At 42.3% G+C, this 18,960-nt stretch overlaps 1 protein-coding gene and 1 long non-coding RNA gene across 3 annotated transcripts in view; one reads left to right on the top strand and one right to left on the bottom strand.

Annotated features, from left to right (window-relative positions):
* The window catches only part of VGLL3 (vestigial like family member 3), a 48,609-nt gene that overhangs the window by 17,411 nt on the left and 12,238 nt on the right, over positions 1-18,960 (top strand). Inside the window, exons 2-3 of one of the 2 annotated variants that reach the window (XM_030580472.1) lie at positions 5,969-6,221; positions 16,294-16,794. In XM_030580472.1, the coding sequence (XP_030436332.1) occupies positions 5,969-6,221; positions 16,294-16,794 (754 nt within the window). Of the gene's footprint in view, positions 1-5,965; positions 6,222-16,293; positions 16,795-18,960 lie in introns of both variants that reach the window. The other variant, XM_030580462.1, reaches the window with a different exon arrangement.
* On the bottom strand, positions 217-18,778 carry LOC115659795. The gene is made up of 3 exons (XR_004002655.1): positions 18,768-18,778; positions 16,346-16,350; positions 217-313 (listed from the first exon to the last, which is right to left on the bottom strand). It is a non-coding gene; the product is annotated as an uncharacterized LOC115659795 (long non-coding RNA).

Raw genomic sequence — 18,960 nt, 5'->3', positions numbered from 1 at the left:
CACACTAAGGGTTTTACCCAAGGTGTGGTGTGGCTGCAATTGTGCAGATTTCACTCACTCAGACCGCGGGGACATGAACCCCTTGGTCGGCCGATCCCCAGACAGAGACGGCACCCAGACTCAAACACTCCACAGGGAGGACGGATAGACACAGAGACAGGACAGTCCTCAGTCCGGACAAAATACAGAAATAATTACCTGACCAGATTCCTGATGTCAGATCCCGGGATCCCTACCAGAACAGAGTGGGAACCAACAGGTTCGATGGCGTAGACCTCACTGTGGCTGTGTGCCTTTCCACTCTAGTGGGGGACTGCCCAGGTGCCGGCTGCCACGGTCATCCTACAAAAACAGTCAGGAATCACACAGCCCCAGTGAAGACGGTTGCCATCTCGGTGGAACCTCCAAATTGTCAAAGTTAGAATCAGGACTCACAATTTGTCAGACCACTCTGTTTATTAGCACAGCACTCCGCCAATAACATTTAGAATATGTGAGTGGCCATGCAAGGCCCAAACAGTCTTATTTATACAGATAAAAGAGCGGGAATTTAGACAAAGGGACAAAGAAATTAAAACAGTAAAATTTACTTGGGGCACAGCATGCATATTCTATTTTTTTATTAACTGTTATCGATTTAAGGCTAATGCTTCACCAATTGCCCTTAAACGGTGCAATTGTTCTATTTTAATGTCTATATTTTTGACACCTGGTTGCAACATTCCAAAAACTTTGCTTAAAGGTACAGACAACATTTTTTAATTCTTTCTATTTTTACTATATAATTTATTCTACTTTCACAAACACCAATATTTAAAAAGGGCTCTAGAGGTGATCCTGGCAATTACAGACCGGTAAGTCTAACGTCAGTACCAGGCAAATTAGTTGAAACAATAGTAAGAATAAAATTGTCAGACACATAGAAGAAGATAAACTGTTGGGCAAAAGTCAACATGGTTTCTGTAAAGGGAAATTGTGTTTTACTAATCTATTAGAGTTCTTTGAAGGGGTCAACAAACATGTGGACAAAGGGGAGCCAGTGGACATAGTGTACTTAGATTTCCAGAAAGCCTTTGACAAGGTCCCTCACTAAAGGCTCTTATGTAAATAAGTTGTCATGGGTTAAAAGGGAACGGCCTTTCATGGATTGAGAACTGGTTAAAAGACAAGTAACAAAAGGTAGGAATTAATGGTAAATTTTCAGAATGGAGAGGGGTAACTAGTGGTGTTCCCCAAGGGTCAGTCCTAGGACCAATCCTACTCAACTTATTCATAAATGATCTGGAGAAAGGGGTAAACAGTGAGGTGGCAAAGTTTGCAGATGATACTAAACTGCTCAAGATAGTTAAGACCAAAGCAGATTGTGAAGAACTTCAGAAAGATCTCACAAAACTAAGTGACTGGGCAACAAATTGGCAAATGAAATTTAATGTGGATAAATGTAAAGTATTACACATTGGAAAAAATAACCCCAACTATACATACAATATGTTGGGGGCTAATTTAGTTACAACAAAACAGGAAAAAGATCTTGGAGTCATCATGGATAGTTCTCTGAAGACGTCCAAGCAGTGTGCAGAGGCAGTCAAAAATGCAAACAGGATGTTAGGAATCATTAAAAAGGGGATAGAGAATAAGACGGAGACTATATTATTGCCCTTATATAAATTGATGGTACACCCACATCTTGAATACTGCGTACAGATGTGGTCTCCTTATCTCAAAAAAGATATACTGGCACTAGAAAAGGTTCAGAGAAGGGCAACTAAAATAATGAGGGCTTTGGAACGGGTCCCATCTGAGGAGAAATTAAAGAGGCTAGGACTTTTCAGCTTGGAAAAGAGGAGACTAAGGGGGGAGATGATAGAGGTATATAAAATCATGGGTGATTTGGAGAAAGTAGATAAGGAAAAGTTATTTACTTATTCCCATAATACAAGAACTAGGGGCCACCAAATGAAATTAATGGGCAGCAGGTTTAAAACAAATAAAAGGAAGTTCTTCACACAGCACACAGTCAACGTGTGGAACTCCTTGCCTGAGGATGTTGTGAAGGCTAGGACTATAACAATGTTTAAAAGAGAACTGGATAAATTCATGGTGGTTAAGTCCATTAATGGCTATTATCCAGGATAGGTAAGGAATGGTGTCCCTAGCCTCTGTTTGTCAGAGGATGGAGATGGATGGCAGGAGAGAGATCACTTGATCATTACCTGTTAGGTTCACTCCCTCCAGAGCCTGCTCTAGGCACCAGCGCTCCAAGCATGTGCTTGGGGCGGCACTTTCCAAGGGACGGCACTCCACCTCCTTTTTTCTTTTTTTTGCTTGGGGCACAAAAAGCCGGGAGCTGGCCCTGAGCGGAGGTGAGCTGTGACAGTGTGGGGCGCAGGGAGTGCCGCAGGAAGTAACCGGGGGGGGCGCAGAGGAACTGCTCCCCCCTCCCCAGCTCACCTCCACTCCACTGTCACCTGCTCCGCCGAGCGTGCCGCTGCTCCGCTTCTCCCCCATGCCTCCCAGGCTTGCCATGCGAACCAGCTGTTTTGCGGCAAGCCTGGGAGGGAGGGGGGAGAAGAGGAGCAGTGGCGTACTCGGGGGAGCAGGTGGCAGTGGACTGGAGATGAACTGCGGCGGTGGGGGGTGCGGAGAGGGGCAGAGGAAACGCTCCCCCCCAGCTCACCCCCACCTCCTCCCCCGAGCGCACAGCCTGCCTGGGAGGGAGGGGTAGGAGGGGAAATGCGGTGCTCCCGGGGGAGGAGGCGGGGCTGGGGATTTGGGGAAGGGGTTGGAATGAGGCAGGGCTGCAAGGGTCACAGGGAAATTTTTTTGCTTGGGGTGGCAAAACACTTGGAGCCGGCCCTGACTCCCTCCTGGGCTCCTGGCATTGGCCACTGTCGGTAGACAGTATTCTGGACTAGATAGACCTTTGGTCTGACCCAGAATGGCCGTTCTTATGTTCTTATGAAGTATTTCTTCACACAGTTCACAGTCAACCTCTGGAACTCTTTGCCACAGGATGTTGTGAATGCTAAGACTATAACATAATTCAAAAAAGAACAAGATCAATTCATGGAGGATAGGTCCATCAGTGGCCATCAGGGGTGGCTCCAGGCCCCAGCACGCCAGCCAAGCACGTGCTTGGGGTAGCAAGCCGCAGGAGGCAGCCTGCCTGCTGTGCTTGGGGCGGCAAAATTCCTAGAGCCGCCCCTGGTGGCCATTAGTCAGAATGGGGAAGGATGGTGTCCCTAGCCTCTGTTTGCCGGAAGCTGGGAATGGGCGACAGGGGATGGATCAGTTGATTACCTGTTCCGTTCATTCCCTCTGAAGCAGTTGGCATTGGCCACTGGGCAAGATTGACCTCTGGTCTTACCCAGTATGGCTGTTCTTATGTTCTTATTTTCCATAGTTAATTCCCAAAGTTATAGATTATTTTGACATCTTATGAACTTTCACTTACTTTTCATAGTTGAACTCATAATTAAAGTGAATTTCTAGGCCCAGTTAACACAATATAATCCATCTCCTTTATGAACCATTTCTCCCCATAATCGGAAGTTTGCTCATAAACTCACAATTATAAGCAGAACAAAATGAAACTTTAAATTTTCTTAACATTACATAAACTTAAATTGGCTTGGCACTACTTTATCAAATATGGAAAAATCATATTTGGTATAACTATTTACATTTCTGTAGTGAAATCAGACTAAATCAGACACTGATATACTGCATAGCTTCAGCTAAAGGTAGGAACCTTGGTCTTACAAACATTAGGATGGTATAGTTTAATATGCACTGTTATGTTCAACTCATTTGTCATATTTTAAAAATCAAACACTATTGTGTTTCAGACATTTTTACTTCTAGGGTTGCCTAAAATGGAAAACCAGATCCTTAAAGCCAAGGTGTAGAACACTCAGAATGTTTTGACACCTTATTAAGTTGTTGCTTGAAGGGTGGTTTGAGATTTAATTCACAACTAAAGCAGTAGCAGACCTGAACTAAGCTGGGATTTTGTTAATGAGAGGGTTACTGAAAGTGTTATTTCAGTAAAAGTCTGCATTAGCAACTTCAACAGTTTAAAACACTTACTTTTTGCCACTTTTTGCTTCTTTTAAAAATTTACTTTTTCATTATACTTTTAAAATAATTACCAGTTACAGAAACCATAAACTTTAAAACAAAACAAAAAAGAAACAAAGCGTTTATTTAAAGATATTTTTTTAAAAATTAATAACTTTAAAACCCTTGACAATGATTTTTTCTTTCTTTTTTTTAAAGCAAAAACATTAATGGTTTGCTTTCATGCTTACCTCAAAGAAGCCCAACACATTTAAGAATTTTAAAACAAACTTTAGTTTTAAACTTTGAATAAAATTGCTTGTTTGCCAAGGTGCCAGCTTCTGAGTATGTGAACCTTTAAGACCCACAGTGGGCACCAAAAATGGTGTATTAATTTAGATGTAATAAATGGGCCAAAACTGTTAGCATAATCCAGTTGCTGTCTTACATTAAAGAATGTTAAACAAGTTCTGGGGTTTGGGAGACAGAGACCTCAGCCTGTTTACTACTGTGGCAAACTCACCATTTTAACATTTTATTAAAGATACAGGAAAGAAGGAAAAACAGTTAAAACATTTGAAATATAAAATTTTAAGTAAGTCTTTTCATTTAACAACATTTTTTGTTCGTTTTTGCTTTAGATGAGAATTTTAGAAGAAAAAACCCTTGTTTGACAGTTTCTTAGATGATGTCAAAGATGATAATAACTGTCCTTTCTTGGGAAAAGAGAAAAAGTTAGTTGATCTGGACTGGAGCTGCTGTTGTAAAAGTCCAATCCTGTTTAATCTCAAGTGATATTTGGAGTTCAACTGGAGCTTGTAAGGATGGCGCTGTCATCTGTATCCCTCGCCCCAGCCTGGTTTGCACAGGACATTTCTAGGGATCAGGATGACAAAGTTCTGGGATCCCGGGAAACAGTGGGGTGGCAGCCATGATGCTGATGCCATTTCCAGCAGCCTCTGTCTGTTCTTTCCTCTTCTCCCCCTCCCCTGAGGTTTTTTTTCTTTAGGGACCCAAAAAGGGAGTGTCAGGTGGACAAGACCATCCCTTATTATTTTGTCCATCCATTAGGCCTAGTTTCTGACATACCAATTTTGGTTCACTGATTTTTCGGACCTACATTTTTCTGTGTACCAAGGACGATCTTAACACAGTCATATCAGTAGGCCTTTCTGTTTAGACTAATTTAGTTGATCTGTCTCCCTTTCATACCTTTTCCCATCAATGTTTGTTATTAGAGGTTATTGTGATATATCATGAACACTTACATACTTTTTACAGTTGAGCTTGCAGTTAGGTTGTTGGCCCAATTATTACAACAGGTTCCGTTGCATCCCATGGTGCTAGTATGTGTCGAGTGAGGTGGTGTTCATAGGGAATGTGAATGACAAAATCTGTTCTAAAGTGACCTATTTAAAGTGAATGTTTTAAATTATACAGTTTGGCCCACTCTTCTGTAAAGTTAGGGTTCAGATCTACAGCCTTTGCGGCCTGTTCATAGCAATGAAGCTGAATAAAGACTTCAGGATTCACCTTTTATCATCTATGTTACATTTGTTTTTTCAGAGGGTCTGAGGTAATGCAACTCCCATTAACTTTACTTGGAGTGGCAGCTGCTCAGTACCTGTGAGAACTGGGACTTTAATGAGTGCTTGAGCAACGGGAAACTCTGAAGTGGGGCTGGTTGAAAAATTCTGAAAACTTTCTATGAAAAACACTGACTTTTTTTTTAAACACGTTCATTAAAATATTCCTCTTTTTTTCTACCAGCTTTACCCTTAAGATATTATGCAATGTGTATATTAAATATATGTAATTTCCTTTAAGGAAACTGGGTGTTGTGTTTCCATAAATTGCCACTAGTGATGCGTCTTCTTGTTTTGTTTTGTTTTGTTTTTAATCCCAGAAGAAGTTAACTGTTTACAACAAGATGCAAGAGTCCCTGGAGGTGACCCTTTCCAGCAAACAGGAAGAGGATGAGAAAGACCAGCCTGCTGAGATGGAATACCTTAACTCTCGCTGTGTCCTTTTCACTTACTTCCAGGGAGACATTGGGTCAGTAGTGGATGAACACTTCTCAAGAGCTTTGAGCCAAACCAGCAGCTTCAACCCAGAAACTGCCCTTTCAAAAAGCAAGGCAGGGCTAAGCCCCCTGTGGAGAGGTAAGGGAAGCAATAGTTTGACTACATGCTGTCTAGCTTACGCAGTCAATCCATTTTACGACAACATATGCAGCATTATGGCTGGAATCTTGCTGATTTAATCCCTGCTGATTTTAACCCTTGCTACAGAGTAGGTGGAAGCAGCAAGGAATTTCTTGGGGGTGAATGGCTGGAATCGATGGACAGGGAGCAAGAATCAAAGATATACAGGATAAAGGCTTTTCAAATTCCTCCTGGCATTCAGTGGGGCAGTTGAAGGCTTTGAGGAACACGAAGGAGTTAATGTGGCTTCACAAGGAATTGCTGTGAGATCTAAGGCATAACTTTAAGCCCCAAAGTTTGAAAAATGTGGTCATAGAGAATAAAGGGCACTAGCCAGGGACTCAGGAGACCCAGGTTCAATTTCCTGCTCTGCCACAGACTTCCTGTGTGACCCTCGGCAGGGTCATTGGGTCTCTCTGTATCTCAGTTCCCCATCTGTAAATTGGAGATAATATACAGTGCTTTCATGCTGCTGTGTTGTGATCATAAATATGTAAGCAGGGTGTGAATGAACTCTCCCCTGATAGCTAGCTGTGAGGGGGAGAGACTTCAGGAGCAAAACGTATTTACATGAACACACCTACTCTGCTTAGATATCCAGCAGATAGCCGATGTTTCTCAAAGTGATCAACTTTGGTGGTGTTGGGTTACAAATCACTTCAGTACTCAATGCAGGGATAGTGAAATGCTGTTGTCAATGTTGTCTTTATTATATGAATAAAAGGAAGCAGAACTGTGCTTAACCTGTACCAAATGAGGGGGTCATCCTCAGCTGAAAGGACTTTGTTAAGCCAAGGGCTTGAATGCCAGACCCCTGTGAAAGTAAGAGGGAGAAGGGACAAGTGTCCCAGCCAGGAGGTGTGGCCTCTTCCTAAGGGTCCCTGGTCTGGTTTAACCTATTTCTCTCCACTGTTCAAAGATAGAGCTAAATAGGCTCCATTAGGAACCTTTGTTATTTTAAGTGCTTAAATGAGAACTGATATCGCTTGTGGTGGGACAGTGTTTATACCCAGCCTGCTAAAAGCTGAAAATCACTAAGAGCTGACAATCACTAAGAGACTGACATGCAGAGGTTACAGCAGAGAGGCAGGTGGCAGCAGAAGGTAACTGACAGTCAGCCAGCAGGAGCAGCAAGCAGTCCTCCTACGGAAGTGGGATGAGCAGCTGGCAGGGCTCAGATGGTGGAGCAAGCAAGGTGCCTTCTTCCCTAAGTGCGAGGTGAACTCACACAGGTGCACCTCTGCACCCTGGGTCCTCACTGACAAAGGACAACCACTGTGAGTGGAGTATGGTGAGGGAGCAGAGAGGGGCACAGAAAAGGAACTGTTGGTTGCAGAACTCAAGAACATAAGGCATGAACATAAAGCTAATGTACTCAATGATTTTTTTGCCTCTGTTTTCACGAACAAGGTCAGCTCCCAGACTGCTGCACTGGGCAGCACAGTATGGAGAGAAGGTGACCAGCCCTCTGTGGAGAAAGAAGTGGTTCGGGACTATTTAGAAAAACTGGACGAGCGCAAGTCCATGGGGCCGGATGCGCTGCATCCGAGGGTGCTAAAGGAGTTGGCAGATGTGATTGCAGAGCCGTTGGCCATTATCTTTGAAAACTCATGGCAAACGGGAGAGGTCCTGGATGACTGGAAAAAGACTAATGTAGTGCCCATTTTTTAAAAAGTGAAGAAGGAGGATCCAGGGAACTACAGGCCAGTCAACCTCACCTCATGGAAAAATCATGGAGCAGATCCTCAAGGAATCAATTCTGAAGCACTTAGAGGAGAGGAAAGTGATCAGGAACAGTCAGCATGGATTCACTAAGGGCAAGTCATGCCTGACTAACCTAATTGCCTTCTATGAAGAGATAACTGGGCCTGTGGATGAGGGGAAAGAAATGGATGTGTTATTCCTTGACTTTAGCAAAGCTTTTGATATGGTCTCCACAGTATTCTTGCCTGTAAGTTAAAGAAGTATGGGCTGGATGATTGGACTATAAGGTGGATAGAAAGCTGGCTAGATTGTCAGGCTCAGTGAGTAGTGATCAATGGCCCCAAGTCTAGTTGGCAGCTGATTTCAAGTGCAGTGCCCCAAGGGTCGGTCCTGGGGCCAGTTTTGTTCAATATCTTCATTAATGATTTGGAGGATGGCATGGACTGCACTGTCAGCAAGTTTGGAGATGACACTAAACTTGGAGGAGTGGTAGATATGCTGGAGGGTATGGATAGGATACAGAGGGACCTAGACAAATTAGAGGACTGGTCCAAAAGAAACCTGATGAGGTTCAACAAGGACAAGTGCATAGTCCTGCACTTAGGATGGAAGAATTCCATTCACTGTTACAGACTAGGGACTGAATGGCTAGGAAGCAGTTCTGCAGAAAAAGATGTAGGGGTTACAGTGGACGAGAAGCTGGATATGAGTCAACAGCGTGCCCTTGTTGCCAAGAAGGCTAACGGCATTTTGGGCTGTATAAGTAGGGGCATTGCCAGCAGATCGAGGGAAGTGATCATTCCCCTCTATTTGACATTGGTGAGGCCTCATCTGGAGTACTGTGTCCAGTTTTGGGCCCCACACTACAAGAAGGATGTGGAAAAATTGGGAAGAGTCCAGGAGAGGGCAACAAAAATGGTTAGGGGGCTGGAGCACATGACTTATGAGGAGAGATTGAGAGAACTGGGATTGTTTAGTCTGCAGAAGAGAAGAATGAGGTGGGATTTGATAACTGCTTTCAACTACCTGAAAGGGGGTTCCAAAGAGGATGGATCTAGATTGTTCTCAGTGGTACCAGATGAGAGAAGAAGGAGTAATGGGGGGAAGGTTTAGGTTGGATACTAGGAAAAACTTTTTCACTCCGAGAGTGGTGATGCACTTCCTTAGAGGTTTTTAAGGTCAGGCTTGACAAAGCCCTGGCTGGGATGATTTAGCTGGGAATTGGTCCTGCTTTGACCAGGAGGTTGCACCTCCTGAGGTCCCTTCAAACCCTGATATTTTATGATTCTAAGGCAGAAGGCACTGCCCCACGCACACTGGGGTGGGTGTCCTGCTCACCATTTTATGATTATGAATCCTGCTTTTGGTATTTTCCCTAATTTTCTGGTGACTTCCCTCCTTTCATTAAAAGTTTCCTTTCGACACTCAGACTCTGTGTTTGCGAGTGGGGAAATATCGCCTCTCAGAGGTGATCAGGGATGGTGTGTAATTTTCCCAGGTTACTGGGTCGGGGCTCGAGCCGGTTCTTTGTTGTGCTATTGAAAAGGAACCCTTAGATATTAAACCACGCCTTGGTTGCTTGCGGCTTCACCTGGCAGAAGGGTTACAAATGCAATGGAGATTGTGAAGTGTTCGTATACAATAGTAACATGGGCTAAATAAGTACATAAAGTATGTGTCTGTCCAAGGATGAACAAACAAGTGGTGTGAGTTTTGTAAAGAGCAGATCTTGCCAGACAAACTAGATTGCTTGTTTTGATAGGATTACAAAATTAGCGGATAAAGACAAAAATAATTGAAGACAAAAGTAATTGAAATAATCTTGTGATGTGTATTAAAATTGGCAGAAGGGCTATCAGCCATATGTGGTGAGAAATGGCGACATATCAAGTTGGGTGAATGAGATACCACGGGGATCTGTGTTGGGCCTGATCATGTTTGACGTCTTAATTAATGATCTGGAAGAAGGAACAAACAGCACATTAATGAAATTCACGATTGATAAAAGAGAGGATTTTTGAATATCACTGGGAAAAGGAAAATAATGCGCAAGGACAATCTTGCCAGAAAAACACCAACAAATGGGTGGAAATTCAGCAGAAGACAGCCAAAATGGTTGGGGAGCTGGAAGAAAGTAGGAGTTCATCCTGCACTATTAAAGTTCATGGGAGTTTTTCCATTGATTTGCATGGGAATAGGATGAAGCCCATAGTTACAAAGAAAGATGAAGAGTTAAATACTTGTAAACAGCCATCTTATCCTCCCAGTCAACTATAAACATTTAAGTATGTGATCACACTACTTCCCAAAGATCAGTGCACAGAGGAGACTGTCTGCATGCAGACCTCACACATTCTGTGCTGGGTGGGAAGAGCCTGTCACATCTATGGCATCATATGCCCTTCACTTCTTCTCCAGCACTTCTCAATTGTTCCAGGACTAGAGCTGGTAGGGAATTTTCCAACTTCTTGTGGCAAAAAATGCCAATTCATAGAAACCGAACCCACCAAACCTTCTTTGTGGGAAAGGGTCAGTTTTGACAAAACATTAATTGGGAAGATTTCTCAAGTCCAGGATGAGAGGGAAACAGACAGACACATGTGCCCCAGAATAGCCAAAATCCTGGTGGTCAGGGCACTCATCTGAGATGTGGAAGACTGTGGGTTCAAGTCCATGCTCCAAATCATATGGAGCAGGGACTGGACCCTGCGTCTCCCACCTCACAGGTGAAAGCCCTGACTACTGGGCTCTAGGATATTCTGGGGTGTTTTGGTCTGACTTTTCTGTGGAGAGGAAGTTCGTAAAAATTTTGAAAGGTCTGAGTTTGTCCCAGTACAGAATAGGATTTTTTTTTTCAAATCTTAAAACTGATTCCTGATCAGCTGTATCCATGGCCCCTAGGGAGCTTTGCAGGGGTACAGAATAGCCCAGCATAAAAATGCTTCATCCAGTATTGCCTTTTAACACAGAATATCCCATGTAACCAGTGCTGTTGCAAAGATCCTCCTGCTCTGAAAGTATTCCATGGATGGGGGAGGAAAAGGAAGGTATGCATCTCTTCTGGCTCCTTTGCACCAGCCCGGGTAGAGTAAAGGTGCCCCAGTGGAATGCTGAAAAGAGTTCTTTGATTCTGCAGTTTAAAGTCAGAGAAATAAGTAGCATACTTGTTTTTCAAGAGAAATTAGGATAAAATAGATTTTTGTCATGCCCAAACTAATGTCTCAGCAAACTAGTTTGAAAGAAGGGATAAAAGATAGTCACTCTGATACTTCAATCTTCCAGTTCATTCATTAAGGTTAATGTGCTCTAGTTAGCTAATGCATATTAGTTTGTATGGAGGAAGTTGATGCTTTGTTAGGTTGGAGATGTTAACATTATTAATAATAATCAAGGGTAGTTTGAAGTTTCATTCAATTACTTAGTCAACAAAATCTTTGAAAGGTCAGCAAAAGAAATAAGCAATGCATTTATAATTGCCTTGTTGAATGATACATAGAAAAATTTGGGAGTGGGTAGGAGTGTATTGTACATTATTCTTCCTGCATTATCTCTTCTGAATCCTGAATGAGGCATAACAATTGGATCCAGAAAATATTTAAAGAGCTCCTGCTTTCAAGATGGGGGCGATGTGCTAGTTGTGAATTGAGTTTTGCCCTGAGTTTTGCACTCAAAAGGATAAGGGTTGCTGCTTTTGGGAGGATGCCTTGTATTTTGCATCAGTAAGAAAGAGTGCAAAATACAAGGCATACTTCCCAAAGCGACAACCCTTATCCTTTTGAATGTCAAATGAATCTATAAGAAAATCTTGTATTAGTTTAAACCAAAATTAATTTAGCACCAATGTCAGACATTTTTGTTCTTAAGAAATCTGAATAACATAGGTTCTTTAAAATTCCCTGAAATCTTGGGCATAGACATTGGAAGAAGTTTTTAAGATTAATGGTATTTTTTCCCATTATTCTTTATAACTGAAAGTTCTCAGGTAGCAGTAACTGAAGAGTATTATTGTACTGCAGAGAAGTCTAAAAAGAATTGTCTCCTTTCTTAGCATGGAAGCCTGGTATGTTTTCAGTGCAATGCACTGCGTGCTGACCACCATTAAAAAGTTAACAATTTCCATTAGTTTACCACTCTGGTATCTCAGATATTGCAGTCCTCTTGGCACCTCTCCCCTCATATTTAGAAAAGGAAATTACTGTGGTAACTGTGGTATATCTGTTGGCAAATGGTTTGTGTTTTGTTTGGTTTTTTTTTATGGAGGCCAATGTAAGCTGATTGGTATTTTTGTTTTTTTTCATAGGGACAGTGTCAGGTTGACATCAACCAGATGGCCAAATTGAAACCTCCCCTGCCCAAATGATTGTCTCACCATTAAAATGCCACCTTAGGATGTAGGTTCTTTCATAGGTATCTGACACTGTAGTGTCTGTAAAGACTATTGGTTATGCTCACTCATTCTGAAAAGTGCAAGGAAAGAACAACTTTCAACTACAGTGGAAAACGACATTCCCATGTGTGCTATTTTGGGATGTGGCTCAACCCAAAGGCTCATACAATGTGTAATAGACATTTTTGTCGGTAGTGTCATTTGCTTACATAGTGCTCATAAAAAATGCTGGCTTGATAGTTCTCCTGTTTATCCACATAGCAGTGACAGCATAGACAGCAGAAGTGCAAACTTCTCCACTGATACATTTCCACCCTGAGTGGTAGGGACCACCTTGTCCACCAGAGACCTCCCTGGACCGTTCTGTCCCTGGGACTCTCAATTGAGTCTGACAACAAGAGCTAACTACTGCCATTGGTGGACTTGTTCAGTGGGAACTGGATTGCAACAACCAGATATTTGATCTATTCTATACCTGTTGTAGATCAGTTATATTAAAACTTTTTTTCTTTTTGCCATCATTAATTCAGCCAGATTGGTAATGTAGTGGTTGAAGGTTTTTGCCTCATTGTTAGTAATCTGAATTATACAAGGGATGCCTAGTAGTTGAACATTAATTTGTTTGGTTTTGTGTGTATGTATGTTTTGTTTGTTTGTTTTATGGGGTTGTTCAGATTTGGAGCCTGTCAGCATTGATGAGAGCCACAGTATTTCCAACACACACACACACACAAAAACAGGGATGGATTCCTCAAAATACTGGCAATGAACTGAAGAAAATAAGGGTGTATTATCTAGTAATGAGAATGAAGCACAGGGAGTGAGGAATGCAGTCACAGAGGAAAATACATGGGTGGGAGAAAAAGTTAGACTCTGTTGCCAACTCTCCAGGCAAGTTATTTAAACTCTCTACCTTGGTATGCCCATTTGTAAAATGGAGACAATACCTATGTCCCAGGGGTGTAGTGAGGCTTACATCAGTCATATTTTTGATGCACTTTATGACCTTCTAACACCAGGTGCTTTAGGAGAAGATTACAAAAAAATAAAAATAAAAATGGAATGCAGCCCTATTAAATAAAGACACATGGAGTATTTTACTAAATAGCCCTATAACATTCAAAGCAATTTGGCACAAAGGTAACTTTTGCTTTTGTGCATATAGTGTTTGCCAAACAAACAAACAAACAAACAATTATAGAAGTTATTTTATACACAATAAGCTAAAGTTATTAATAGTGGCTAGATTCAAAGCCACTGAAGTCAACAGAAGGATTCTAATGGACCTTGAATCAGCCATAAATATGTCTTAATGGTGCAGACAGACAGACAAAGTATTTTGCAATTTTTATTTTTAAGACTGTTTGTTTTTTTTAAGTAAGCAGAGTGCAGTTTAATGGTTTTTGAAACATCTATTCATTTTTAAGGAAGTCTTCACACAAGTCTCTTTGGGGATCCTGGTAAAAAATGAATAGTTCTCAATTAATATAAGTATTGTTATAAATGTTATATGGGGCACAGAGGATTCCCTGACCGGTCAAACATAAAACTTGACCAACTTTTTTTCCTCCATGGGATATTTTTATGACTGTGTTCTTTCATAACATGGTGGAGTCCCAGATTTAAATCTATTTCAATCTTTGGCCAAAGCCTCCCTCTATTCAAAATGGGCTATTCTTATAAGTGATACTTAAAAACATGAGTTTTTGACAAGAAAGCCAGTAGATTGGAGGTATTAGTCACTGCATCAAAAACACTAACCTCTGCTTATAAAGAGGGAATTTTAAAATGTGATTTTATGATACAATGGTATTGGAAGTCTCGTTAAGCATAAATTGTACCCCAATTGTGAATGTAGATAGGTCTTTTTTTTCAGATTTTTTAATTCACTTACAATTAAATGGTTTGTCCTGTTAAAGTACTTTATAGCTGGAGTTCACCCAAAGGTGTGTAACAAACTGAAGTTCTTGTTGGTAATTGTACAGAGAGAGGACTCCGAATATGAAAACACAGATTTATTTTGCATGCAGCTTTTGAGTGCATACCTTATTTTTAGTAAAGTTGCAGAATAACACTAGACTTAAAGCCAAATTGCAATTCTATAAGAACATAAGAACGGCCGTACCAGGTCAGACCAAAAGTCCATCTAGCCCAGTATCTGTCTACCGACAGTGGCCAATGCCAGGTGCCCCAGAGGGAGTGAACCTAATAGGCAATGGTCAAGTGATCTCTCTCCTGCTGTCCATCTCCATCCTCTGACAAACAGAGACTAGGGACACCATTCCTTACCCATCCTGGCTAATAGCCATTTATGGACTTAGCCACAATGAATTTATCCATAAGTAACATAAGATGTATTATGCATGATCTACCCCACCAATTTATCAAGGTTATCAATTTAACAAGATCTTTTATCATGCCATTATCCATATACAGAACCAGTAGCAAATGTCTATTTCAAACATCTCTATTCAGCAGCTAAGAAAAGCTTTATACCAGGGGTGGCCAACCTGTGGCTCCAGAGCCCCGTGCGGCTCTTCAGAAGTTAATATGTGGCTCCTTGTATAGGCACCGACTCCAGGGCTGGGGCTACAGGCACCAACTTTCCAGTGTGCCAGGGGGTACTCACTACTCTGCCACAGGCCCTGCCCCCACTCTACCCCTTCCCATCCCCTCCTGAGCCCACTGTGCCCTCACACCTCCCGCCCTGCCGAGCCTCTTGCATGCCACAAAACAACTGATCAAGAGGTGCGGGGAGGAAGGGGCTGATCAGCGAGACTGTCAGTGGGCAGGAGGCACTGGGAGTGGTGGTGGGGGAGATAATGGGAGGGCTGCTGATGTATTACTGTGGCTCTTTGGCAGTGTACATTGATAAATTCTGGCTCCTTCTCTGACTCAGGTTGGCCACCCCTGCTTTATACTGTAGCAGTAGTGGTGGATTCTCAGTCACTCAAAGTCTCTAAATGAAGACTGGATTCTGTCTAAATTATTTGCTCTAGTTCAGACAGAAATTATGAGCTTGATGCAAGAATCATTGGGTGAGATTCCATGGCTTGTGATGTACAGGAGATCAAACTAGATGTTCATAAGGGTTCCTGCTGTCCTTGAGATATATTAATCTAACTTTCAGAGTAGCAGCAGTGTTAGTCTGTATCCACAAAAAGAACAGGAGTACTTGTGGCACCTTAGAGACTAACAAATTTATTTGAGCATAAACTTTCATGGGCTACAGCCCACTTCACTGGATGCATGCAGTGGAAAATACAGTAGGAAGATATATATATACACAGAGAACAAGAAACAATGGGTGTTACCATACACACTCTAATGAGAGTGATCAGTTAAGGTGAGCTATTGCCAGCAGGAGAGAAAAAAACTTTTTGTAGTCGTAATCAAAATGGTCCATTTGCAGCAGTGGACAAGAAGGTTTGAGGAACAGTGTGTGTGTGCGTGGGTGGGTGAAATAAACATGGTGAAATAGTTTCACTTTGTGTAATGACCTACCCAGTCCCAGTCTTTATTCAAGCCTAATTTAATGGTGTCCATTTTGCAAATTAATTCCAATGCAGCAGTCTCTCACTGGAGTCTACTTTTGAAGGTTTTTTGTTGTAATATTGAGACTTTTAGGTCTGTATTTTCCACTGCATGCATCCGATGAAGTGGGCTATAGCCCACAAAAGCTTATGCTCAAATAAATTTGTTAGTCTCTAAGGTGCCACAAGGACTCTTGTTATCAATCTAACTTGTTACTTAAGGAAGGATGGATCAGAAAGACCATTTGATGAGCATCGTGTGGACTACTTCACGGGTCCTGACTTGTTCCTGTGCAATGCAAACTGGTGGCAAGCTACTTCACCCACTACTTGTGCTGTGTTTTTGTTTTTAACTGTAGTTCTAATCTGTCAATTGCTTTCAATATTTATACTTTTTCTTTTCCAGAGAGCTCAACAATTTCAAGCCAACGGAGCAGTTTCCCAGCTTCATTTTGGACCAGCTCTTATCAGCCTCCACCTCCGCCATGCTTGAGTGGAGTCCATTCTGACTTCCCAGTCACTGCACCAGGCACCTTCCCAACAGCAGATCCTAGCAGCTGGCCAGGACACGGCCTTCATCAGACTGCCCCACCTCCTCCCGCTACTGCATCAGAATCCTGGCATTATCCTTTAGCATCTCAGGTTAGCCCTTCATATGCGCACATACATGATGTGTACATGCATCACCATCACCCCCATCCACACATGCATCATCACCATCCCGGCTCTCATCTTGACCCACGGTATGGATCCCTATTGATGCCTTCAGTACGTGCAGCCAGGATTCCTGCTCCACAGTGTGACATGACAAAGACAGATCCTACTACTGTCACCAGTGCTACCTCAGCATGGGCTGGAGCCTTTCACGGAACAGTGGACATCGTGCCAAGCTTCGGGTTTGACACAGGTAAGGTGATCTGCTCATTTCTGTGGCTTGACTAACTGGAGTTATTTGCAGTGACTAAATAGATTCTCTGCACTTAAATCAGAGCCTCTAATCAAATCTTTCAAATACTTTCTGGTTGTGACTTCTTCCTACTGATGCTCTCACTGACTTTCAGTAGGAACTGGGCCCATAGCATTTGGCCCGACCCAGCCAAATTATTTACAAGAAGCATTTTGTTTTTTAAAAAAAATCTTGCAGGAAATAATGAATGAATTCATAAAGTGCCCAGTAAGATTATGTAGTCATTTTACATGGGGTGCCTGATTGCCACACCTACCTTCTGTAAAATAAAACAGTTTGCAGCCTTCTTCGGGGAGGGTTGGGGGGAGAGGGGTGCTAGTGTCAGGGTGTCCCCCACCCCCTGCTCCTACCCCCCAATCCTTTATCCCATCCACAGAACAGGGGGAGACACAATGGCTGAGGATGGAAGGAGCTTGCTGGCAACAGTTGATGTCTCAACTTGCTGATCTACTTAAAAAGGCAAAAACAAGGAGGAATCCTTGTGGCACCTTAGAAGGTAGCACAAGGATTCTGCCTTGTTTTTGCTGATACAGACTAACAGAGCTACCCCTGTTAAAAAGGCAGTGTACTTATAGTGGGGTCAGTGTACTTAAAGGGGCAGTGCACATCTCTCTCTCTCTCTCACACACACACACACACACACACAGTGTGTGTCTCTGTCTCTCTCTGCCATGCTGTCTCCCCTTCCTCCATTCATGCTGCCTTGTAGAGTGTGAGGCTACATTAACAACAATGTGTTAACCCTTGAGGGTTCAGCCAAGTGCTAGTTCACCATTTAGCAGTAAGGCATTCCCTGGGAAATATCCCACCCTTCTTCACCCTCTCACTTCACCACCTCAGCCAAGCTTCACAGTTGTCATTGCTGTGTACAGTATTAAACTGTTTGTTTAAAACTTACACTGTGTATATATATGATGTCTTTTATCTGGCAAAAAAAAATCCCTGGAGCCTAACCCCCCCCCATTTACATTAATTCTTATGGGGAAATTGGATTCGCTTAACGTTGTTTTGTTTAAAGTAGCATTTTTCAGGAACATAACTACAACCTTAAGCAAGGAGTTACTGTACTACAGATCACAATTGACCCAGAGGCTGTAGTGTAGCTACACCTTCTTGTAGCAGAATTTCAGTTTCAGTTGCAGTCTAGCACCACTGTTATCATCTGTATGGGAGCATGTGTGCAGGGCACTAATGACCGATGACTATCATAGAGCTCATTTATGCTGTCACGCTCTTCCTTCTTGGATGGGTGTTTATCTGATCTGTTATCTGTCAGCAGCAGTGCAGACCATATGTTACTTTTGGAATCCCTTCCATGCATTTATGTCACTGAAGAAATATTAGGTTCCTCCAGCTCCCCTTTCCTTGAGATGTTTGTTTGGATTTCAGTTGAGGGAGGGTTTTTCATACCTCTGGTTGACTGATCTATTTGCTAGAGTATGATCCACTCTCTTACTTTGTTTAATGTGTGTCTGGGGAAAAAGAACAGGTGGGGAAGACTTGTGCCAGATGAGCACACTGTCGGATCTTTTTCAGTCAAAATAACATGAAACCAATACCCAATTATAATTAAGCTGAAGTCAACTGCTAAAAATCTCTTTAACATTTCTTTCTCTCTGTCTCCTATATTAACTGTTGCAACTCAGCAGACCCCAGCCAGCACCCTCCTTTATGCAACATATAGCCAAACTATGCTTCATCACAACTATAACAGGGTTAAAAAAAAGAACTAGATAAGTTCATGGAGGATAGGTCCATCATGGCTATTAACCGGGATGGGCAGGGATGGCGTCCCTAACCCGTGTTTGCCAAAAGCTGGGAATGGGCAATAGAGGATGGATCACTTGATGATTTCCTGTTCTGTTCATTCCCTCTGAAGCACCTGGCATTGGTCACTATCAGAAGACAGATACTGGGCTAAATGGACCTTTGATCTGATCCAGTAAGGCCGTTCTTATGTACTTGTTGCCTCAAGAAATTGAGAAAAATAGCATAACAGGATTCTTTAAAGTACTGGACAATTTTGTGGACATTAGTAACATCTGCAGCAGTGCAGATGATACAAGGGTAATTATGTTTCACATTGTAAACTGATAATCTGCCAGG

Source organism: Gopherus evgoodei, chromosome 1 (genome assembly GCF_007399415.2).
Source record: "Gopherus evgoodei ecotype Sinaloan lineage chromosome 1, rGopEvg1_v1.p, whole genome shotgun sequence".
NCBI lineage: Eukaryota > Metazoa > Chordata > Testudines > Testudinidae > Gopherus > Gopherus evgoodei.
The sequence above is the reverse complement of the archived record's forward strand: the minus strand, read 5'-3'. Positions and strand labels throughout refer to the sequence as shown.